The 26,050-nt window shown below is 45.7% G+C and overlaps 1 protein-coding gene across 1 annotated transcript; it reads right to left on the bottom strand.

The window, feature by feature from the left end:
• Positions 1-1,221: 1,221 nt before the first annotated feature.
• On the bottom strand, positions 1,222-8,730 carry LOC135905459 (antimicrobial peptide microplusin-like). Its single transcript, XM_065436411.1, has 5 exons — positions 8,333-8,730; positions 7,200-7,261; positions 6,002-6,091; positions 5,080-5,106; positions 1,222-1,330 (listed from the first exon to the last, which is right to left on the bottom strand). Exons 1-5 carry the CDS (start codon positions 8,406-8,408, stop codon positions 1,253-1,255), a joined length of 333 nt encoding a protein of 110 aa, XP_065292483.1. The 5' UTR covers positions 8,409-8,730; the 3' UTR covers positions 1,222-1,252.
• Positions 8,731-26,050: the final 17,320 nt, after the last annotated feature.

Raw genomic sequence — 26,050 nt, 5'->3', positions numbered from 1 at the left:
CATATATTCATATGCAGGGGGATAATGTTTAGGTTTTATCGAACTTTAAAAAATCGCCTGCGGCAGACGGCATAATTCTCGTCCTTGAGCTGGATTATACGAAGAGGCGGACGTTACCGGCACAAGAAATGGAAACACATATTCAACTAATTAACATAAATTCACTAATTAACTGGGAAATTCATTACATTGCGGATAGGATAGGATAGGTTGGATAGGATAGGATAGGATAGGATAGGATAGGATAGGATAGGATAGGATAGGATAGGATAGGAAGGAACTTTATTTGTCCAGCGGTTATTGCTGTTGGTACCCGGGGCTAGGCTGCCAGGGGTCCATCGGCCGAGGAAAATCTTCGGAGATCCTCGGAAACGGCCCTGGTCCGCTAGACCGCGGCAGATGTTGCAATTGAGGAATTGTAGCCGCCGAGCTTGCAGGGCGTGTCCACTCTAAACGAATTTCCAAGATGACACCAGTTCCGAGATATTATTTCCCGAAGTGTGGAACGAAATACATGGGTGTTCAGTTACTTTTGTGCTTCAACACATCAAATAGCGTTTTCTTAAAAAGTACAGGAAATGGCAAAATAGTGCATATTTAGGGCAAGCTTCATGGCGCAAACCTACAAAGTTGTGTCATTCCAGAAATTCATTCCAAGTGGATTGGCCTTGGAAACAATTCGTAAATTGCAATATGTACCGTCAAGTAATCATTTTAAAAGATAAATTGGGGAGTTTTCTTGAGTAGTTGAATATTTGTTTAAATTCCTCTAGTAAATAATGTCCGCCACTATGAATAATCCAGCTGAAGAATTATGTTACCGGCAACAGACAATTTTTTTTTTAAATTGCAAAAAAAGAACGGAAATACTATCACCCTGTATATACGCTTTGAAAAACTACCACGATGACATCACGACCACTTTGGCATACCCGGTCGTCAGAGCTAGCAGACAATTTGGATCACTGACAGATCTACTAAGGCTGGACAAAGAATGCATCGCATTCAAATGTAGCGCCAAATTCAGAGTGTGCATTTCCACGTTTTAACAAATGATCATAAAGAGTCGTCAAAGTTTCAGACAAAGTGTTTTTATTTGCCCTCAACACAAGAAAGGTAAAAATGTTTAACCTTTCATTACAACAAGGGTAAAAGCTGCCCGGAGTCCCTCAATGACACACCTCTGGACAGTGTAGGAACGTTCAGCCCATAGAAGACTCGTCTCTAGAATATTTTCAAAACTGGGCAACACTCAGTGGTGGTGGTGGTGGTGCCCGGCCTCTGGATCGCAGGTGGTTGCAGCACTGTGAATCTCCGCGATTTGCGGCTTCTGCAAAAATAAAAAAGTAAACGATCGAGGGTGTCATATGCAACGTATATGTATATCTATATATGTAATGTGAAGACGTGGGTTTGTGTCCCACCTGCGGTCAGTTCTGTCATCCACAATCCTTCGCATATAATTTGCATTATATCATCATTTCTTACAACTACAAATACAAATACAATTAATTAATAGATAGAAGTAATTTCTCCTATGCTGTCCTTTCTCTTGACTTGCTGGCTTCTTATCTTTTCACTAATATATATTGCTGTTCAAATAATAATATGCGCCATGCTCATACTCAAGCCCACAGGCAACAACATGCCACACAGGAGACATTCTTTTCCTTGCTTCTTGCCCGTTGACAAATTAAATGTGTTTCGTTCTTATGTGTCCAGCTCCTAAAAACCACATATGTCAAACAACGACTGCGTTTACAATCACCCTTTTACTTGAATATCATCACAACAGACTAGAAATTACGATGTGGCAGGAGAACTAGCCTCTAGCAGAGGCTCGACATGATAAAGCGGCTAGTCCGAAGGCTACTTTTCTCATTGGTCGGCCACCTCCGCTAAGAACACGTTCCCTGCCACCTTTGGCTGGTGCCTCTTACGACTTCATCTATCGCGAGAACAGCTTCGTGCGTTCGAATCGAGATGCAGTTTACCTGAAGCTGTGTTCGATATGAACAGTAGTTCCAGCTCCCACGCACTCACGTTTGCAGGAAGGCCAGTTTCAATGCGTAAAATAATTCTTTTAAGAAACATATCGACAATAGATTCAATGAGTATATTGCCAAGTTGAGGGCCCGTATGCGCCTAGTCTGCCGGCTGTATAAAATGGCAATACGTACACATTTTTGGCAAGGCACATCCTTCTTTTACGAGTGCTGTGCCTCTGTCCCACGCTCAGAGGATCTATAACAAAGTATTCTCTGGGGTGATTCCCTGATAAGGTGAACGTGGCTTCACTGTATTCATTTCGCACACCTAGGGCGGTGCCTCACTGGCTAAGGCGCTGTGGTGCTGAGCAAGATGTCGAGGGTTCGATTCCATTTCGATGGAGGCGAAATGGAAAATAAAGAAATGATCCTGCTTAGGGTGATGGTTAACCAAACCGAGGGGCTGAAGATAATCCGGTGCCCTCCACTACTTTCCTCCCTCATCCTCATAACCCTCTGCGCAAATCAAGAATGTTAAAATCCAAAATTTAATCAAATTCTGCTACCATTTTTTTCCGTTGCGCAGTATCCTGATTGTGAACGTTTTTGAGCACTTGCGAGATGGCCGTGAAGCCGCAATTCAGCGGAACCGCCGATTACAGTGAGCACAGAGAGGATATGCCTTCGGCATGTGTCATGCAACGGCGTTCTAAACACACGAAAAGCGCTTCCAGCGTATATCGCCTTTTTCGTTGCGCTGAAAATGGACACGATCAATGTCTGCCTACTCGATGTGGGCGCCTTGAAGAGGCACACACATCTACTTACAGGAATTCTTCAGAAACGGGACGCAGCTGTAAAAAAAAAACTCATATGGAAAGGAACCGGCTTTCTCTACCTTTCCACAAAATGTAACTGTAATAGCAAAGACAAACTCTTGTAAGAATGTGCGGCATTGCAGGATCATTCAACACAAAAAACGTGGAAACTGTCAGACTTGCCACCAAAGAGACTCACGCCTACATGACCCAACGCGCCCGCCCATTCTGTACCTGTTACACACGCTGCTCACGTGATCTCTCCTCCGCCGACTCTGCCCCCACACTTTATTGTGGCCCGCTCGGATTTCCCAATTTTTAAGGCCATTTTGAATTGAAATACTGGCTCGTAAAGAGATTCAAGTTCGCCAAATGGCAGTAACATATCATTGTTCACCTGCTTAAAGCAACTTGACTTCATTTTAAGGTCTTCCAGCAGGCCGCACTGTACGTTTTTTTGAGTATTCCATAAGTTGACCCTCACGCTTGTATTTATCCCCTCAGATGATATGCTAGGTGGGCTCACATTCAGCGAAATGCTCTTCCGATCAAATTTTCGAACTTTTATTTTTCGTACGGCTATCATTACAGTCCCTTGTTGATCTATTTTGTGAGGTTCACGTAGTGCTAACTTTATTTTTTTTTTTACTCTGCTTGTTACGACTTTTTTTAGCACCTTTATTTTTTACTTTCCTCGCTATAGCTTATTTTTATCTCCTTCAGTAAATATTTCAAGGTAATTTCTCCCTTGGCGAAGTGTCATTTTTGTATGCTATTTTTATTGTTTTCCTGCAACAGCTGAATTTATTCTCATAACTTTTAGGTTTTTAGCGCACAAGAGGGACGAGAGACAGAGGTACGACGTGGACACAGCGCTGTGTCCGCGTCGTACCTCTATCTCTCGTCCCTTTTTGTGCGCTAAAAACCTAAATGTTATGGAATACCAACATGCCCAAGCCTACGCTCTTTCAAGGTATTCTCATCATCGCGTTCATTATTAATTAGCATAAAAGTATTGCCAACGACGTCTCCAAGCATTGCCTACAACGTCTCCATTTGGGTCATTATATTACACAAGGTTAAAAGCTTTAAGTTTTACGGAATCATCTTGAATCACTTGTTGCATATAACATAATTTTGGTTCTTAAGCTACATTAAGTCGAGAGACGAACATTACTTGCAGGAGAAACCGAAATACATGTTCAGCCAAATAAAAAGATCAATCATTCACTTCTTAATTCACTACTTCACGGCACATATCCCAATTTGTTCATCGTAGCCGATAAGTTTGAGAGGCGTATCAACTTGTATTTATTTTCTAGAACGATACAAGTCTTGAGAGATGCGCCATACAACTTCGTCAAAAAGCTCTACTATGCATTTAAGCACAAACTGCAACGCCCACGTATTTCGTCCCAGACTTTGCGAACTGATATCTATAAACTGGTGGCATCCTGGAAAATTTCATGTGGATAAGTCTTCGAAACTATCCGGCTGCAATTCGTTAATTGCAATATGCGCAGTAGAATAAGTTATTAGGAAGATAATTACTGCTGTTTTTCTTTAGTAGTTAAATGTGTGGTTCGATTTCTCGTGCTAGCAGTGTCCGCCTCTTCGAATAATCAAGCTCCAGGACAAGAATTGTGCTATTTGCTTTTAAAATTTTCGCAAACCTTTAATGTGATCATCCCTTACACAACATCCGTCGAATTTCTGCAAAGTTTCGTCGTGACCCTGCTTTTATTTTTCTTGCAGGGAAAAGTGACACTCGCGGTGAACACTTTTTCACAAGGCTTTCTTTCTTTATTCTTGCGGTTGCGCTCTAAAAAGAGATCAACACTTTGCACCACCAGTCAGTAGCCGCTAGCACTATGTGAATAGGAAACTACACCAAGGACATGGTATTTCCGCACTATCCGCCAGAAATAAATATACGTGCACGTTCAGAAACGAATCACTGACAACATTCTCCTGGCTGAAATATTAAGTCATCATCTGCAGTATATTAATTTACTAATGAGCTTTCCGAAAGTAAATAACTGTCACTTCAATTTGCAGTGTTTTCAACGCAATGACACTCGAGCATGTTTTTTTTTTCTCTCGACATGCATTTTAGTTCATTTTCCCTTTTTATTAGCGCTCACTTCTAGCAAACGAAACAAGCCGTAGTAAAAAATACAGGAACGCATTTGTCAGTGGCTTTCAACCCGTAGAAGATTAAGAGTGAGTGGTTCCACAAACTCTAACGTCCACGTTGTTGCAGATCGACTCACCGTGAAGTGGTTGGCCATGGCAGCTTCCTGTTGAAGAAAAGCATACAAAAATTCTATGAATCGTTGAAGGTATTAAGCACTACTTTTTGCTATGAGTACACCCCTTTATTTATTACACAAATACGGTAGCATTCAGTATTGTGTGAAATGTAGAGCAACAATTTACAGAACTGTCTTCTGCAGTTACCAAAATATTAACGAAGACGAAGTGACTGAAGAACGACTTCATTTTATTGTCATTCAGAATGTCTTCGTACGAAACAATAAATCTTCTAATAGGAGCACTGATTTAAATTATTTCTGGTGTGCAAGGTCAGGATTTCTACTGGCTTTCCCTTAAGGCAGTTTTCCGAAAACAAAACGCAAATGCCTTGCATCCACATTCGTTAAGTCTAGCTTACGGGGAGCCACAGCTGCGCTGAAGCAGCTGATGTACATGATGTACATCAGCTGCTTCAGTAGCTGATGTACATCAGCTGCTGCATCAGCAGCAGCTGAAACATGATGTACAGTTTCTTGTTCTTTTAACCTTTCCTGATTCTCAAGTTTCTATTACCTCAAGAGGGAACTGCATTATCCGGCGTTCAGAGCAAGTTGTCGAAGAGAAAGGAAATACCAATTCTGTTAGCTCAGCTACTCGAGCCTGCTTGTTCTCGCAAAAGCGCAGAAACCACCCGTGCAGGCCGCATTTGGTGCAGTCATGATAGTCGTTTTCATTATATTTTGGATAGTGTTCTCTTCTATGGTCGTCTTTGAAAGGATCCTGAAGGACATAATTATTAAACACTATAGGCCTCAAACTCTAACACTACATTACATTGAAGTCTTACTGGCCAGCTCACATGTAGACACAAATTATGCCTTACTGCGCGACTGCATATCCTGTGTATTAAAAACTTCCAGAGAGGAAACAAGAACTCACCAGGTTGTTTCCGACGCACAGCTTCCGGATCACGCAGCTCCAGTCCTGGCAGCCGAGAGTCTTCAACGCCTTGTCAAAGCTTTGGTTCGCCTGCATTAGATGGCCAGGAAAAGTTAAGCTGAATAAGGTTGACGCAAAAATTACTCGCGCTTTATTCAGTGTATATCGGATTGGAACACAAAGCAGCTCGTACGCAAGAATGGCTTGTAATAAACAGCGCTGGCTAACAGTGGCAGCAAACCAAACCAGCACACAACCAAACCGAATTCTGACTAACCGGTGCTAAGCAGAATATCCTGAGGAATCAAAAGAACATACAATTTGGAACTCCGTGCAAAATGTGTGCGGTTTGAGTGACGCAATGTCGAGCGAGTTGGTACTTGGATTCCTGTCACTGAAGTATATAGTTGTGCAAACATGGTCAAATTAAGCAAAGAAAATAGTTTAGTTGTGTTTTGTGGCACTTATTTTCCTTTCCTTTTAATTTCTTCTTGTGTACGTGTTTCCATGCTTATCTTTGAGAAAGATGCATGCACGTTTACAGAGCCATATTCCACACATGCACGTATCGACACGTTCACAAACAAATATTAGGACATATGTACGTACTCAATAAACGCAAGACATCCTCTTTAAGCACGCATAAAATTTCTTCCTTTCACTTGAACTCCATAACTGCTGGCATGAATGTGAGACGTGTCCGCGTTTGCCTGTGCGTGTTCTCTGCATTTGTTTGAGGCTCACTGCTCGCAGTTGTGTCTCAGTGTGAAAATCAGACGTCATTTCATTCGATGGGGCTGTTTAATCGCCTCCACGTAAAAAAAGAGAAAAAAAAACAGATGTGGAGTCATTCCATATCCTTCTAGGACAAAATTTTCTCTATAATAATTCTTCACTAACTGCAATATCGCCTGTAAGATGATGTTACAGGAGAGCAGCGTCCATTAAAGTAACGTGTCACTTCACATATTTACAGTCTACTGTGTTCACAAGTAGGCTAATGATTTGTAGCACCTGCAGCGAAACATCCTTCTGCCATGCGCTTCCCGGAGCTCCATCTGGGCCTCGTCCATCCCATGGAACTCTCTTGTCGAAAGCTCAGAAGCGTGAATTAACGCATCAGGAAAGGAAATAAACCTAATACACCATCGTATTCTCGAATCACAATCTGCAATACATATATCGCTGTTGTTCTTACCCCTCGTGAGATGTGGAGCCCAATGCATTGCAGTTCATTTTTCAGCTGTCCGTCTTGTTTATCTGCGCAGAAGAAAATCGCCCACTGTCGTCATGGAGACACATAACAGAAACTTATCTGAACGCGCTTGTTGCAGATATACTTGAGCGGCACATAATACGCGCCGATTTTACAAATCTCCTTCTATCCGTTACGGCTGTAGATGTCCATGTTCACCATGTATAACAGTATAACGGTATACCAGAGCTGCGAATGAAAAAGAAAAGGTGTACGGCCGAAGATTCGAGCTCATTGCTCCATTAATACGCCATTGGCCCCAGTATTTCAACAAACATGATTTTCCCCTTCGTGGGCACTACACCAGAAATTAACGTTTACCTTTTAATCACATGCACGTATACTCTCAATTCTGAAGGATTGCCAAACCGAATTTCATTTCAAAAGGGCCATGATAAATGTCTTAGTCTTGAAAATAAACAACCGCAAAGGTTGTAAGGAAAAGCTACATCCACTAAGTCCTATAGCATCCGTGGGCATTTTGGTTCAATTTGAATTTAATACAAATTCTTTATTTCCAACAGATTGGGGGAGACTAGGAAGAAAAGCTGCAAGTGCAGCTTGAAAATACACCCTGCCCCCTATGATCACAATACATGGCCAGCGCGGAGCTGCCGCGTGTTTTTGACAATACAAAAATGCAGTTTTGCAAGAATGCATGAGACGCACTAAATGACGTTTCACACATCACAGAATATATATATATATATATATATATATATATATATATATATATATATATATATATATATATATATATATATATATATATATATATATATATATAGATGCTGTGATGTATATATATGTGTATATATGTATATGTGGGCATATATATATATATATATACCCACATATACATATACACACATATATACATATAATATAGATGTAAACAATAAGCTGGACACTCAAATAATCTGCACTCCTGAAATAGCTGACCGTATAAACATGGAATATTAGTACTGCTGATTAAGTCGAGAAAATTCTGGTGGGGTAAAGGCTCATATATCAACTCCAGGTTTGTTGTAAGCATTTAAAAGCCTTGCACTGTAAACCATACCCAGTGTACTCACCGCAGAGCTCGAGGTGGTGAGTATAGCTCACGGCGGCGACCATGGCGAGCAGGACACAGACAAGAAACGCCTTCATGGTGACTCTCTGGCTCTTCACAATATGGGCACAGTGAAATCAGAAAGCTCAAATGAAGCTAGTGGTGTGTAGGGGCGAGTGGGCCCCTTTTAAACCGCTAAAAACGTTGCTGTCGAGCTGCTGAAACCCAGGCAAGTTGCCACCTACACAGGGTGCAGACAGAAGTTGCAAACACGAGAAATAATGAGGCAACTTCGGCTCCATTGGTCAGAGATGGCGTCAGGAACAAGTCACACGTGCGATTCCTGACGGTGCCAACATCCTCCCGCTCTCATTGACGTATCCCGCTTATGAACCGGCACGCACTGCATCTGAAAACTGCCGCCGCCGCACGTGAGATAACCAAGGACACGAATACGCTCGCCATCGAAGACGCGCGCCGCTTCCCACTTTCAGCAGTTGCGCGACGTCGGGAATTAAGCACCGCGTATTTACTTGTTCTTTGCGCCTCTGGCTCAGTGGAGAACTGGGTGCGTAGGCTGAGCGCTGCGTTATAGCCATTGGAGTTTAGTCTGTGTACTGCGGTTTCATGGATTACATTTGTTTAATTTTTTACTGTAGTCTCACCATTTATTCACGCTTCTTGGAAGCTTATAGAAAGTGTATTGACACATTCCATGTGCAGGCTGGAGGGCCCTGCGCAATCTTTCCTCCTGCGTTGCTGGCTTTCTTGCTTATTTTCTCACGATCAACGTGTGAATGTCGATCTCTGCTTACAATCATGAAGGTATTCGTGGTAACGGACATGCGCTGCAGAGAAAGCAACTCGCCAATAGCAGTAGCGTCTATTTCACTTTAGGTTCTTTCGATCGGGTGCACGTTTTCACGCCGAACGATCCTTGTAAGCATGGCTACGCTGTTATAGTTCAATGAGGTGTATGTCTTCATAACATTGTGCTCTCATGTTCTTGACGATGCACAGGGAATATTACAGTAGCGTGCTTCTGTTCCCAAAGTTCTTGTTACTCATTTTCCCGTCATAATATCGCTGTGACAGTTGGAATAGCGAAGCTTCTAATGAACTTCCAATGTGTAAGAAACTCCCCCAGAATATATTGTATAGGGAGTGCGCGAAACACCGAGGCAGTGTGAAGTAGGGGTGTCATGCAAACTGCTCAAGAACTGATCTCCGGAGATGGCGTGGTACAACAAGCAACAATTGTGGTCTTTCAAGGCGTAAGGTACGACGGTAGCGAACGTCGTCTCGGAGCCCGAACATACGCAGCGTGGACTCCGAATGTCCACCATTGAGACGATCGATGAGAACACGTTAGCAGTCATCCCGCCGTTGTTCAATGCTGCTTGCTGTCGTGCACTGATTAGAAATGGAGAAGACTCTCTCACTTCTGCGTGCTCCTCGCCTCTTGTCAGCCAGATAGATAAGCAAACTATTTCAAGATAGGCAATGCTATCCAATTTCAAAGCAAACAAGCGTGACGTAATATAAATGAGGAGAAAGTTTGATTAGGCTGTTCAAACAGCGCAGCAGCTTACCGCCCGATGCTTACGTAGGTGGTTACTTAAAATTCACGTCAGGCAATTGGAAGAAAAACAGATTACAAAAGTTTTACGTTCCTATCGTCTCCTTGGCCGGAATACAACGTATACTATAGCAGGCGCTCGCTGTGTTCTCCAGAAGTCTCGGCAGCCGCGCGTCTATGTTGAGTGAGTGTTTCGCTCCAGGGCCTCCAAACGCTGCTCGACGTCCTGCTCGTCCTGGCAGACGCGATACGAATGACGTGTTTGGGCAATACGACTTCCGTGAGCTTCGGCTGTCTTATTGGCATGGCTGCAGCCTGCTTTGGCGAGACGAGCTTCATGCGCGTCGGCACTCTCACTGGCCCGTCGAGCGCGCTATGGTTTGCTCTCTTCACTGTCGACTACTGTCTTGCAACGCGCGGCAAACTGGCATTACGAACCCTTGACACAAACTATGAGACTCGGCCGGCCGGTGGTTCTCCGTTCGCCCTTCGACACAGCCTTCCTCCATCTCGATGATGATGGTAATGTATCGGCATCCCCTTTGAAACGGGGCATCGACAAATAGTCATCAAGCCTTCATCATTTAATAAGGTATACTGTACGTATCTTTCGTTCTAGCATATTTGTATACCTCTCCATAATCACATACTTGTTTGAAGCTTCTCTATCTCCCTTCTAGCGCTACCTTTGTCTGTAACGGATCCGGTCGTATAAATCTCTTCCCTGGTTTTCTTCCACCCATACTCTAAGTGCATCTTGCTTATCTCGACTACTGACCGATTGATGACGATGATAAGCATATACCGAGCAACTCACGTTCGTAGGCACCGCCAGTCCCGCGGCGTAGAATCCTAGATACCCGTGGTGCTTGCTTAGGGGCTATGGTTTTGGGTATCTAAGCACGAGGTCGCGGAATCAAATCCCGGCTACGGCGACCGCGTTTCTATGGAGCCGAAATGCGAAAACACCCGTGTCAGATTTAAGTGTACGTTAGAGAACGCCAGGTTGTCCAAATTTTCGGAGCCCCCGACTACGGCGGGCCTCATAGTCAGATCGTGGTTTTGGCATGTAAAACACCATAATTTTTAGGAGGCTAGATAGATAGATAGAACGCTCAAACAACTTGACATTTACAAAGAATACTTCGCATCAAAGAGAGCTTGGTGGCGCATTCCACCAACACGTCCTAAAGAGGACGCGCATTGCATCCATCCGGTATTGAAGCCGTTTGTTTCCCCTGACAAGCTCTGCAACCGCTGCTTCTCTCTGTTTGTGCTTGTGAATCTTTTCACTTTTATTTATTTACTATATTGATAGTAAGCATATGAAAACTGCAAGCGAACTTTGCCGTAGGCGTCGCCTTCGCCGTGAGGTTTTGTATATACTTAGGTATAACTATGCCATATGCCATGCCATGTTATAGGACATGCGGTATATGCGAGTTATTTGCCACGCCATTCTATCAAGTTGCTCATACCATGTTTTACACTCTTCACAATATTCTTCCTCGGTATGTTTTAATATTCTTCCTCAGTAAGACAGGAAACACTCATTCATCGATTACGGCTGGGTGTGGCATACACCCACCGATACCTTCACAAGATTGGACAAGCACGGGACCCTGAATGTAGCGTCTGTCACACTCTCGAGACAATAGCTCACGTACTTTGCGTGTGCCCTCAAAATGCGGCCGAACGAAGAAAACTCAAATCTACTGTTGACAGCTTGGACTCCCGCCCCTTTTCAGAAGAAAAGCTTTTGGGCGCGTGGAGGAGGTTTAACTGTGCCCAACGTGCCATAAAAGCACTTTTGAACTTTTTAAGTGAGGCTGGTTTAGACGATCGCCTCTAGAAGCTGTGAGACGTGTAGTCAGTGCGAAATGTGTTTGCGCAAAATCTTTTTGTGGCAAGATTACTTTTGTATGGACAAGATTACTCTTAGTGTATTGCGTCTCCAGTGCGCATCCGCATATTGGACAACGTGTATATAGTATCTCATTGTACCATATCATAATCATCCGCCACCTACCTTTTCCTGTATTTCCCACTTCCCCATTCCCCAATGAGGAGTAGCAGGCTAGAGACACGCTCTCCAGGTCGACCACTGCTCCTTTCTCTTCATTAAAATCTACTCTTCCTCCTCTTCCTCAGTATTCTTGAGAATAGGAGACCACAAACAAATGTCATGAAAATAAGCGCGACAGGGCGATAGAATAATATAACTTAAACCTGAAAATAATGTAATTTTATTTGCACGCGTAAGCACTAGGCGTGTCCCGTGCATTGAGCGCACATTAAAAATGCCCCAATTGTTAAAACTAATCCAGACGCAGGCTCACGTCGCAGGCTCACTAAGGCGTGCCCCCATAATGAAATCATGGTTTCGCACGTAAAACCACAGAATTCAATTCTACAGCTAGAGTGACAGGTACCAGTCTCACACTTCGTGTAATATTGTAAAATGCTGCTATCAAATTCTTTCTTTCGTGCTTATGACGAAACTGTGATAGCTTTTCTTTATTTTTTTATTCGGTGTTCTCATATGCTTTGATGTGAAGTATTTCCTGAGGGAGGTCAAGAAAGGCTAAACAGATTGAAAATGAGCGCAATTCCACTCGTTACGTAATTTTCGCTCTATCAAATCAAAATTTATACGATAGTTAGCAGTAGAAGTCACAATGGCTATACAACGTATATTTGCAGGATATGAATTTGGTTAAACTTTCTTCAATAATGAGGAAATTAATTGAGTGCAAGCAGCTTTTTTTTATTGCGCTGACAACCGCTGTGTATAAATCAAACTCGAGTAACTCAGCGAAAAGCAAGCCTTTATTTGAAATGAACGCATCACTTAGAGCGCATAAACAACAGAGAAAAAAAGAAATCACAAAAGCAAACTTCGACGCACGCGCACCACGAACAACCACCACAACTGATAGCAGCAGAAATGCGCGACGGATGTTGGCGTCGGCGTGGCTGTAGCCGCGTTGCACTCAGAGCGCCGGACGTCTCACGAGACCTTCTTTCTCGCGTTCGTTGTGCGCGTCCATGAATGGCGCGTGAGACATGTGGGGACTTTTGCTTTTCGAAGTCTACCTTTTAATAGGTTCGAGTCATCCTCGTCGTCCTTAGTACTTACGCAAATCCACCTTATTAGCGTGCAACAGAGGCAAACTTCCCCAGCAGAAGGTCCTCACATTTCTCTCTTGGGTCTTCTTAGGTCGGGCAAACGCGAGAAGGAAGCCTCTCGAGGATCTTTCCCCACATTCCGGTTAAAGAACCTTAGATGGTCAAAATTAACCCGGATTCCGCCACTGCGGTGTGCCTCAGAATGAAATCGTTGTTTGGGCACGTAAAACTCCAGAATTTCATATTTGATGTTAATATTTTTTTAATATATATAATAACATTTAATATTTATTCCCCAACATTCCGCCTTACGGCAATCCATGGCGCGTGCGCTTCTGAACACACAGAACCCCTATAATACACTGTAATGAAAGTACGCCATTCATTTATCGATTATGCCTGCGTTGTAACCTTAATAGCATCCATCCTTGCGGTCTGGAGGCGACGAATGTGGCAGCCTGATCTATGTTTTTACCCTCTATCTTCTAGACTTTACGGCGGTGCATCTGTAGGGCTGTTACGGCCGTGCGTATCTCGTCATTAACTGTGTGTGCAAAAACTTTGTTCAGGAATAGGCGTGTGTACGCTGCAGAAAATGCCTGTTTTTACGCCCAGCTGCCAGCACGGGAGTTGGTTCCGATCCGGTAATTCTTGTCGCCGGCGCCTATCAGATAACCAGGGAATGGTTCTATGATTGCTGACAGAGCAGATTAAAATGTATTGGCGCCCGCATAGACGAAAACGTTGGAAGTTGACGAGTTATCACTCGCCTGCTGTATGATTCCCAGTGCAGAAGGAAAATTTGCCGGGCCCGCTGACTTGCACTCTCACAAAAGATCAACATTTCCTGATATTTGTGTCAGTAGTGACCGTAACGCTGCGTTTTTGCCGCAGGTGGCGTTAGCCTGCAAACAAGTGCAGCATTCAGTTGCTGGTCATTGCCGCTAAATGCCTATCCAGCCTGGCGGTAGAACTTGTGCTTGACTTGCGGACATGTGCGCGTGACGAAGGTTCATGAACGCGAGCACTCCTCGTGCAGCAGAGGCGACCGAACCTCGCCGACATTCTCATCCCACACATTCAAGACTCTATCGCACCGCTTGCAGTTCACGACAGCGCACTTCTTCCCTCAGCTCTTCAACACTTCAAATCAATAACACCGATTACCGCGTTCTCACTGGAGCGTTGCTTGAGTGACGGGCGACAGCTGATGCCTGCAAGCTCACGAATCAGATGTTCAATGGTGGTGGGCCTGTGGCGACCCCTGGTGCAGGGTGCGTGAGACTGCTCGCTGTTACATTAATCCAGTCAATGGAACGATCACGACGCCATCACAACCAGCAGCATGTATCTAGTGTCCCAAATATCATGTCATGCCATGGCATTCATCTCATGCATGATTGCCATGTCATGTGTATCCTGATATAAATTGATATAAAGCAATGACCACGATGGCATCATGAGCACGAGCATGCCATGAGAAACACGTCATCCCATTTATGACATTCAAATCATGTCATGCATGCACGTCTTGTCATGCATATGCTGTATATATCCAAATAAAGAAACGACTTCAGCGGCAAGACGACTCGGAGCACATGCCTAGTGACCGAAATATCAACTTCATGCCATGTATTTCAGCAATACCTCTCTAGGGGCGAGTTGGTAGATGTCCAGTAAAAGAGACTAGCGCAAACCAGGACGACCACAAAATGAGAGGGACACACACAGAAACGCGACTAACAACTGATTTTATTCTCCCGCCAAAACGCATATGTACGCCATGGCTGCACATGCGCAAACGCAATCAAAATGAACACATCACTTGCGCCATGCAGTTAACAGATATGGGAGCTTAAAAACTGACCCTCTAAGGCGTACAGGGAAGGATAAGGATAAGCAAATGACTGGAACAGTCATTTGCTTTTTTCTTTACATGAAACGCTTCTAGTACTAAGCGCGCTTCCTCGCATTTGCTTCGGCCCAGAATCAAGGTCTCATCAAAGCGCGGTGCACAATTACGGCAAGTATTCAAATGGGACCCAAGATGTGCCCCTCTGTCAGCTTTGCTGTTTGCTTTTCTGGCGTGTTCCCTGAGTCGCTCGTTGATACAACGCCCGCTCTGACCGATGTACGTCATTCTACATGATAAAGGTACGGCATAAACCACTCCGATTGCGCAGGGAATATACGATATTCCATGCCTAATTTGGCAGCCTTGACTGTTATCACCGCATGTGCAGGCACACAGTCTTCTGAGCTTACTCGGAGCACAAAAAGTCAAAGGGACGCCATGCCTACTTGCGGCCTCCTTAACCCTTTAAGGCGCCTTGTACACAATTGTGTACATTGTATTTCTGGTGTTTTTTTTTTTCACGTTTAGGGCACGCAATTTTCTATTAGGTTGGCTTTAGCGCATTCCCAAACTTTAAACTGACAACCATGTCCATTTTCGGCGCCATCTGTCACATTTCGGTGAAGATGTTCATATCAAAACAAGAAATGGCGGACGCTGGAGCAGCAAAGAGCGGTGAGTCAAGTTCTTATTTTTTTAGAGCCGCTTTTTTTTTATTGTGGCAAGCGAAAAAAATTAGACGCGCTTCTGCATCATATGAAGTACCGAGGAGTGATAATTTCATCCATTCTGAGGAGATGACCGAACGCTAACGCTCGCACGCGCATGTGTACACGATTGTGTGCAAAGCGCCGTGGTCGCTGCAGAAATGAAGAACGCTGAGAGTTGCTTTGATTTTCTTTCCAGGTTTTTTGGCCATTCGTCGTTCTTCTTTCTACAGTACAAACAAGCATAAGAAAACCCAAAAGACAGCTGAAAGGCTTTTGAAGCTCATTGCTGATAAATGTTTCAGACATCGGGGAAAATGACGAAGAAGAAGCCACGTGTGAAGCGACCGACGCCTGCGTTGCAGCTGCGTTCACCAACCTCACAGAAGAGGAAGATGCTGCCGCAGGGGAAACGCAAGCTGAAAAAGTGGAAACTGAGAGTGCTTTTTCCTTTTGTGAACCTGGGTACCTGCAATGCTTTGCTGGACTACCACCGCGACAATTAAACGCTGCCTAGAGCTAAACTCCTATATTTGATGAAATTTCACTTGCAAGCTGCCGAAGCATTAATTAAGTCGATACTACCCGAGAAAAAGCGTGGAAGGCCTTCTCTTGCAGAGATCCAAGCAGCACAACCAAAAATAGGGCAAAAAAGCAAGAATATCGCTTCCTTGCACCGACGCGCCCTACGACTCCTTTGACCATTGGCCCGAATCCCACGACCAGAAGGTGCGAATTAGCCGGGTGCAAGCTCGAGAAGTGCACACGAGGCGCCCGGATATTCTGCATGAAATGCGCCGTGCCACTGTGCCTGACGAAAGAGAGAAATTGCTTCCTCGCATTCCACAAGTGAATTTTGTGACCACCGAGGCGCTGTGTACACAATTGTGTACGATGTTGCAAATAACAAAGTTTCATGATAACTTTCAAGAATTCAATGGTCTTTTGTTTCTTAGGTCCCAAAAAGAATGTTTATATATAAAAAGATCTTTTTCTATGCATAATTGCAAGTGGCGCCTGAAAGGGTTAAAGGGGTAGAGACGTGAAAATTTTCGTTCATGCGTTCTTCAATTCAAGCGTTGCGTACTGCTTCAGGAAGCACGATACACACCGCGGGATTCATATATACCCGATAAATACTTTAATAATAGCATTATTATACCGAGTGATTTCGGTTTTGGTTCCTCGGCTCCGGGTGATGCTATGGCGTCATAGGAGAAGAAACGCAACACGGCTTGGTCACGTGGGCCACAAAAACAGTGACGTAAAACTATGCTGCGTCGTCTGCTCGCGCATACGCGTGCTCTGCCAGCAGAGGTAAACAACTTGCGATTCGAAGTGCATGTCGCGATTATTATAATTATTGCGAAGAGCGACAACAACGGTAAGAAAATATAGCGGCTTGTGAGAGTTGCTGATTCATTCCGAAGCGCCGTAAGCTTTAGCTTTGAAGTGAACCGGTTAAAGGCCTAGCAACGATATCGGCGGCGCCGAATGATCAGAGGCGGCGAGGCTGCCGTCGGTGCCAGAGTGACCACTCCTCGGTCGCTGATTGGCCGCTTCGCCGTACGGCTGCCGCACAAATGGGTCCCGGGCCCGTCCTCTCTACGGCAAGGAAATCTCGAGCAAAACCGCCGTCGCACGAGGGCCCACGAGCAGCAGCGGCGAGTTTACGTGCCGGTCACATGGACGGGCCTTCGCATCGAGAAAGGCCAAGCGAACGAGAGACCGCTCCGAGCTGCCGAACTATGTGACTATGCGAGGAGAGAAGCGGACAACACGACCGCCGCATATCCTGGTCCCTTTGGGAGTCGGTCTGGACACTCAACGTGTCCGGCCGTTCGCGGGCCGCCGTGCTGAGTTCGTGTTCACTTCTCTCCTCCTGTGTCCGTGTCTACACGCCCTACCCCTTCTTTGCATTAAGGAAAGGAAACATGATCTTGGATTGTAGCGCGTAGTGAACACGGACGCAGAAAGGAGCATCCTAATGCATCACATTTAGCATCACATTGTTTCAATTATGGTGGTAAATCTTTCTTTGAAGACACAAAAAGAAAAATTATCGAGGCATTCCACATCAAAAGATTAGGAGACACTTGCGTTAGCCATGCATCGTTGTCTCTGTTAGATTGCGAATTTCATTATTCCTTCAGAATACGTGTACTAATCTGAAGTAGTCTTCTTTTATGTTTCCTTCTTTGACCATATATATATATATATATATATATATATATATATATATATATATATATATATATATATGTATATATATATAATGTGTGTGTTCTTCGTTTTACTAAAACTGTAGTTGAGAGTCAGCGCTCGTCCTGTCTGCTCCTTTCTGTGTCCGTGTTCACTTCGCGCTACGATCCAAGATCATGTTGCCGTACCAACTGGCCCAACGTTCTATCCTTTTGCATTAAAAAGGACTTCTATATGCCTGCAGCTCGGTCCTGTAGCTCGAGCGAGCGAGCATATATGCTCGGTCGCTCGGCTCAGCCAACACCACCTAGATAGCACAAGGCCTTTTTACTCCGATCCATGACGTCATGCTACCTGGCCCGACTGCCATAGAATCTAATGGGGATGCTCCCGAGTAGGCAACAGTGATTTTGACGTCACCGTTTTCATCACGCCAGCCTTGTCAATAGAAATTTCGGGCCAGGTAGCGTGACGTCATGGATCGGAGTGAAAAGGCCTTGCGCTATCTAGGTGTTGTTGGCTCATCAGGTTCCGTAATCGGCATTTCATCGCTACTCATCATACGTCACGTTTTTGTGCTAGTGTGTTATGACGTCAATATTTTCGTTCCTCCTCTGTGATGTCATAACTGCCGCGCTAGCGATGGGTCTCGACCACGAGAAGGAGCTTTTAATGACTTTTTGGAGCTGATTTAACATTATTGTGAAATGTTTGCAGCGTCCAATACCTCGTTGTGGGTGTCCTTGCGTAGGGAAGCAACCTACAACATACTTTTTATTGCCTCAAAATTTGTTGTCCCAACTCCTTTAAGGTTGTGGGATTCGTTATGCATATAAGGCACCACCACAGGTCTGAAGGCTTCACGTTCTGTCGTAGACCTCATAATCTACAATTTAACCTAATTCTGTCACCTTTTTTTTCGTTTCTTAGTTCACCGCTTGTGAACGTTTTTGAGCACCCGCGAGATAGTCCTGAAGCCGCGATTCAGCCGAGCGGAAGACGCCAATTTCCGTGAGCACAGAGAGGATATGCCGTTCTCCATGCGTCGCGCAACTGCGGGAAGAGCACACGAGAAGCAATTCCAGCGTGTATTGCCTCTTTCGTTACGCTGAAAAGTAGACATACTTAATATCTGCCTATTGGCCCGCTTATTGTTGGGCCATATCGGCCGCAAGACGCTGCTGGTACTCAAAGAGGAAGTGGAGGAGGAAAAGGAAGTAAGGAAAGGTAGGAAGATCAACCATGCGCACGTCCGGTTTGCTACGCTACACAGGGCAAGGTGTTTAAGGGAAGAAACGAAAGGAGAGGGAGGGAAGAAGGTGCTATCAGTGGAAATACGTGCGGTTATCCATGACTTCAGTAAAGCCTGACGGAAAGTATCCTTGATATGTCGCAACAAGTTTGCAAAATGTGGCTTGAGGCATTTGTGCTGGCAAAGCAGCAACATTGTGACTGGGTACGCTACACGGATGTCCAATGTGCGCTCCCAGGTTGTCAATCGTTATATATGTTTGAACCGTGTAGTCTCTAGAAATCACGAATCTATGCGAGGCGCATCGTGGTAGTGGAAGACATGTCCATAGAGCCTGGTCATGCAAACTCTTGTTTGTTTTACATGTGAACACCAAAACCGGCAAGCTGTTCCGTAAAAAGCCCAGAAACAGTGCTCTCTACAGCTGCAGCATGGACCGTACCGGCGTGTCCCAGGTTTTTCCGCGTAGGAACCTCATTATATGTACATGTGTACCCAAGAACTACAGGGCAAGATATGGGTTTACTCAACGCTTAGTTTTTCTTTCCTTTATTTCTTCGGAGCCGAGGAACTTCCGGCGCCTTGAAGAGGCACACACATCTGCTCACAGATATTCCGTCAACAACAAGATGCAGCTTGCAAAAAAAAGAATTGGAAAGAAACCTGCTTCCTCTAGCTTTCCAAAAAAACAAGGTCAAACATCTGCACTATTTTGCGGCATTGCAGGATCATTCAACACGAAGACGATCGAAACTTTCAGGCTTTGCCAGCAAAGAGACTCATGCCTACATGACGCAATGCGCCTGCCGATTGTGTACCTGTTACACGCGCTGCTCACGTGATCTGAGTGAGTGAATGTATAAACTTTATTGCAGGTCCGGCGAGGACGCGAACTTGTCGCGCACCCGGCTAGTCCCACGTCGGGACCGGCAGGTCTAGCCCACCGGCCCGGTCGCGGACACGCCCGACGGCCAGGATTTGCTTTTCTAGAGCGGAGCTTCGCAGAAGCGAGTCCCACTCCTCCTTGACGCACTTGGGGTATGTCCACCCACACTCCCAGAGCATGATCTCTCCTGCACCGGCGCTGCCTGCGCACTTTAGTGCGACCCTCTCAGATGTCCCACATTCTAATGCCGTTTTGAACTGCAATGTCGGTTCGTAAAGTGATTCAAGCATGCCTTTGAAAAATGTTAGTTAAATATCTTTATTCACTTGCTTAAAGCAATTTAACTTCGTTTTAAGGTTTTCCAGAAGGCCGCGCTCTACGTTTTCTTGGGTCTCCTTAAATTAACCTTCACGCTTGAAGTCAACCCCTAAGATCCTATTCCAGGTGGGCGCTTTTCCTCCGAAATCTTCTTCCGATCAGATTTGTGAACATTTAGTTTGCGTACGGCTATCATTCTAGTCCCTTCTTGATCGGTTTGGAAAGGTTCGCGTAATGCTAATTTTATAAGTTTTCGGACTTTCCGAGTTATGGCCCAACTTTCTCCTTCCTTAAGTAAATATTTCAAGGTTATTGCTCTTCAGGCGAAGTGTCATTTTTTCAAGAATGACACCCGTTCGGCGAACGCGCCGTCAAACGCCGCAAAAGTTTTCTGTTTTGCATTCAAGCGCAAACGTTCCTGGAACGCCCATGTATTTCGTCCCGTGTTTTGGCAATTATCTCTAAACTGGTGTCATCCTGGAAAATTTCAAGCCTTGCAACCAAACCGGCTACAATTCGTAAATTTTGATATAGGCCGTAAACTAAATAAATAGGAAGAATTAGTTGAATATGATGTTTTACCCCACATGTTAGTAGTGTCCAGCTCAAGGACAAGAATTAGGCTATCTGCTTTTAAAAATTCCGCAATACCTATACAACAACCGTCAAATTTATGCGAAGTTTCATCGTGACCTGCCTTTTCTTTCGCTTGAAATAAAAAATGTCGCTTGCGGTGAACACTTTTTCAGAACGTTTTTATTATATTATTATTTTTGCGGTGGTGCTATAAAAAGAGATGAACAGTTCACAGCGACAGTCAGTACCGCTAACACAATCTGAATTAGAAACCAAAGCAGAAAGATGGCCTTCCTGCTCTATCCATGGGCACAGAAATAAATATACGTTAACGTACAGAAACGAATCACTGACAACATTATCTTGGCGTAAATTATGAATCATTAGTTGGAGTAAATTACTTCACTAATGAAGTTTCCGAAAATTAATAACTGTCATTTCAAATTCCAGTGTTCTGGCAGGTTTTTCTTTGCGTGCATGAAGAAACTTTGCTTCCTTCTCCAAGTGAACCACGAGTTCAGCCTTTTCAGTTCTTCTCTTCTCGAGTGCACTGTTGAAGTCTAATGGGCTCCGCAACAAATTTCTCTACTTGACTGCTTCGCGAAACGAGATTATCATAGAGCACCTCACAAGAATAAGCAACCTCAGGCAGTTCGTTCTCAAGAATGGCATTCTTCTCATGTAATTTTATCAGTTTCCAGCTATTCCTCGGAGCTCTTGTGCGCATGCTTGAAGCTTATCTGCTCTGTAGGTAAGACTGTTCAATTCATGGTATACTTGCAGAAGTCGCGTTGACTGCTCTTACTTCTCGCATCCAGCTTGACTCAACTGTTGTTCTAGCTCTCTGCAGCGAGACCTACTTGACTCCAATTCAGTGCGCAGCGTGGCAATGGCTTCCTCAAGTTTTGCGCACTGTTCGTCGACAGTTGGGATGAAAGCAATTCACTTCCTCCAAACGCTCCTGTAAGATTCACCTCCAAATTCCCAAGCGTTGTGTCCAGAGCGAGCATCTTTGAATTCTGTCGAGACAATGCATCCTGATATTTCCTCTTCTCCACTGTGGCTTCGCGCATTATTTCCGCCTGAGCCACCTTTTCCACCGGCGATGATTGCATGGCTGCGTTCAGCTCGGCGTTTGACTTCAGCAGCTCCTGGTTCATGGCATCAGAAGCGGCCGATGTCTGTGCGTGGCCACCACTCGGATGGCACGTGGCCGCGCCACCACCACGATGGGTCCTATTAGCGGCCGGCCTTCCAAGGCGCTGCTTCGAGTAGACGCGAGTCGTCCGCGTGCGGTCGCCGCTGTGCACGGCCACTACTCGGATGAGACGTACCCGCTGGTTCCGGTGAGCAGCCGCTCTTGTCTTCCAAGGTGGAGCTTCGCCTAGACGAGAGCCGTTCGCGTGTTGTAGCCCCAACAGCACAGCCACCACCTTGATAACGACGCGATACCATGCCAGCTCCAGGACGGGTTCCGCGAGGGGATGCTGGCGTCCAAGGTGAACCTCCCAGTAGAGGTGGACTGCAGTGTCTGGTAGACCCATGGCAGCGAGCGACAGCAGAAGGTTGCCTCTGAGCCACATTGCTTGAAGCGTCCTCTAGCGGTGCCTTCCGGATGTCCCAGCCTGAAGCTGTCAATGACCACTGGCCGAAAGGGCACCAGATTGGCCGGCCCCTTTTCATCAGAGTAGTGACGCGCCTGCAGCGGTCTGACGTGCCTTCAACCTACCCAGTGAATCGGCGCTCACCAGCTGCAGGCTGCTGACCGAGGCGGTGGATGAACGTCGAGGAATGGCACTGTAAGGACGATGTCTAGGCAGCCGACGTGGTACGCTGTCGTGCCTGGCAAGGAGGTGGTCGAGGAGAGCAACGCAGTCGGGGTCCAGCCTTGCCGAAATTCAGAGCGCGTTCGCTTTGCTCGTGGCTCGAGAGGCGAGCACGCGTGATTGTCCGGGCTACAATGACGAGTGATGATGATCGAACGCGATGATGATTACGCCATATTCGTCCATTGAGTCGAGAGCGTAAGAATTCACCGACAATTTCGATATTCCCTAATGCGAAATTTGAGCTGATCTCTACATATGTTTTCCTTTCGCGTGTCAATGTTTTAATTATGATTTTACAGGCTGTCGCCTTCAACTTGGGCCAAACATTAAAATATTTAAATACCACGTGGCTGAACAGAACGAAGGTAATGTAGTTTGGCATCGCGTGCTGACGCTCAGACAATTTCTTGCGTTCGGCCTGATTACATCATTACTTTTAATGAATTAATCACCTTCTCAAATATTATATATAGATGAGAGAGACAGAAAACATTTATTTGGACCATCAGGGTAGTTTCTTTTGATGTCGAGTGGGTGGTGTCCTCATTCCAGGACTCCACTGTCCATGGCTGCTCGACGTACTTGCCGCATGAGAGCTTGTCCCACCAGGGTATCGCCGGTCAGCTGTACCTCCCGCCGCTCAAATGACGTGCTAGGTGTCTTTAAGTGTTGAGGTTTGCCCCCGCACCCCCACGAGATGTGAAAGAGTGTAGGGCATGTGTCGCCGCACCAGGGGCAGATGCTGCGATATGTTTGTGGATACATTTTTCTGCATCTGTGTGGGTTTGGGAATGTGTTAGTCTGAATAAGCCGGAGAGCTACTGCTTCTTCAGTGATGAACTTTCTGTGAGGGGGAGGATAAATCCTGTGTTTTAGTCACTGGGTCTCGAGTCGGTCGCAGTAATAGAATGGCAGGGGCACGAAGGCAAAGGCGGGGGGGGGGGGGATTGATGCGACGATTGGTTTTGCCCCGCTGGGTTGATTAGCGCTCGAGCTAAGGCGTTCGCCCTTTCGTTCCCCTCCAGTCCCGCGTGGCCCTGCGTCCACGTGAGCAGAAGGTGTTCTCCTCCCTTTCGGATGCCCCTGAGAACTTCTTCCCTTAGGATTAGGAAAGCATCTTGCGCAGAAAGTCCCGGCCTGAAGCCAATCATGGTGTTCCAGAAGAGGTCACCGTCCTCTATTAGTGTTGGATGCGGGTTTCGACGACCCTCTTGTACAGCTTGAAGATGCACGAAGCCAGCGAGATGGGACGCAGGGCGTCGATCGCGGGCTTCTTGCCAGACTTGGGAATGGTCACGATTTCCGCGTGTTTCCACTCGTTCGGTACGTGGCCCTTGCTCCAGAGTTCCTCGTTGAGGTATTCGGTCAAGTCCATGATGTGCATGGGGCTCAGGTTTCTAATCATGGCATTGTTGATTTTGTCAACCCCGGCGGCAGTGTTGCGCTGTGAGGCTCATGCCGCGGCATACACCTCTTCCTCCGTGATCGGAGTGTCCAGTTGTGGTTTTTGCTCTCCTTCGTATTTTAGGAGGCATGGTCGTATGGGGTCGCTACCCAGGTATCTTGTTCTTAGGGTGTCAATTAGATCCTGGTCGTTCCTGGTTAACTTGTGAGGGATTTCTAGAAGCATCCGACAGGTTGTTGATTTCGCCTTGTCGGGCTCGATCAGGCAACGTAGGATGGCCCATGTCTGTGCCGTACTAATAAAGAGATTAAATTAATAATAAATAGATAAAAAGTGCCATTGAGAAAATTGTAGATCAACACGAGAAACTCCCGGTACAGCTTTCGCTCCATTCATACGCGCTATATAAAGGTGTTTTTCCGAGCACGAAAGATGCCCGTGAATGCTCGGAAAATTGCCGTGCGACTGGCCGCTCGAGGCACGTAGCGTCAATTCGAGGGCTACTTTCAGGCTCGGTAAAAGTGTTTCATGTAGCACGTATTGCGCAACAGAAAGCTGTATCCGGAGTTTTTCTTGTGGCTCTATATGATCTCATTGACGTTTTTAATCTAATTATATTAATTGAGCAATTTAATAAATAAATAGGACTAATAACTAATTAGGCGCAATCCAACAAAAAATTAATCTGAGTATCTCCAAGCGACGGTAAACAACATTACCTTGGTTCAGTGCACCTACATAGCATTTTCATATGTTTAAATTTTGGCCCAAGTTAAGTGCAACGCCCTTCTAATATGAAGAGAACGCAGTAGTAGCGTAGCTGACACGGGCTATCTGTCTCGTGCGGCACATTGCAAACCGAGCGAAGTGTGGCGCAGCTGCCTCGCTAATCGGGAGATCGCGAGAGGCAGCGCGTGGGTGACGCGTGGGCGCGATTCACAGCAGCCGCCGCAGACAGACCTCTGCTCATGCAGCGCTTCGTTTTCATACACACGATGCGTGCTACTCTGGCGTTACAGGCCGTCTTACGCGGCACTACGCTTTTCATCTCACGCTTTCGTTCCACCAACGACGATACCGGGCCTTCGTCGTGGGGAAATCGTGCCAACAGTGTCAGCGGCGACAACGCCCAAGGCATCATCACATCGAACCTCTCGCGTACTCGCTCGCTATAGCCCCTTGCAGGAGTAGTGATCCCCGCCACCAACGCTCCATTTTTCTCCTCGCGCTCTCTTCTTTCATTTCCCATGGCGCTCTGCGTTCGCTTTCATCTTTGCTTGTGCCTACATCGAGAGAAATTGACAAGATCATCTCTGGCAGTGGTGAAAGTTCTAATGAGCAAGGGATTTAAAGTGAAATTTCAATGGATCCCAGCCCACGTAGGAACTCAAGGAACTGTAGAAGCTGACGCTCTTGCACGCCTGGCACTGACATGTGTCCCAAAAGTAAGAGCGCAAAAGATCTTTCAGAACCCTAAGGATGCAATCCGCATTCATTTTAGGGTTATCCACCAGACTGCGCACCCAGCCTGTGTCACCCCTGGACATACTCGGGAAGAGGCAACGTTGTTGCACCGCATCCGAACCGAGTCCGCGTGCACCCTGGCTTGATTATTCAAGATGAGACGACGCGCTTCCTCGCTCTTTGCCTTCTGTGGTGATATATGTGACATCGAACATTGCAATTGGCTATGACTGCAGTTTGTCACAGCAAATAAAAGCGATGTTTTGCAGCCTGCAAAAGTATGGTCTCTCGCACAGCACTTTTGAAGATGTCGTTTTCCCCAGACAGCCCGCGGCTTTCAGGAAGAGGGTGCAACGATTACTGATTGCCTTGATGTGAGACGCGGGGCTCTTCGACACCTGGTGACATGCATAGGGACACTCGCAGAAGGCTCAGGCGGAACAGTTGCCGGCTATGTATGCAAAGCTAACCCTTCCTTATGCAGCACCACCACCTACATCTACATGCACCAGCGTCGAAAGCACAGTCAAATTCGTAT

This window comes from Dermacentor albipictus, chromosome 1 (assembly GCF_038994185.2).
Source record: "Dermacentor albipictus isolate Rhodes 1998 colony chromosome 1, USDA_Dalb.pri_finalv2, whole genome shotgun sequence".
NCBI classification, from domain to species: domain Eukaryota; kingdom Metazoa; phylum Arthropoda; class Arachnida; order Ixodida; family Ixodidae; genus Dermacentor; species Dermacentor albipictus.
This window is presented reverse-complemented; position numbering and strand designations above follow the sequence as displayed.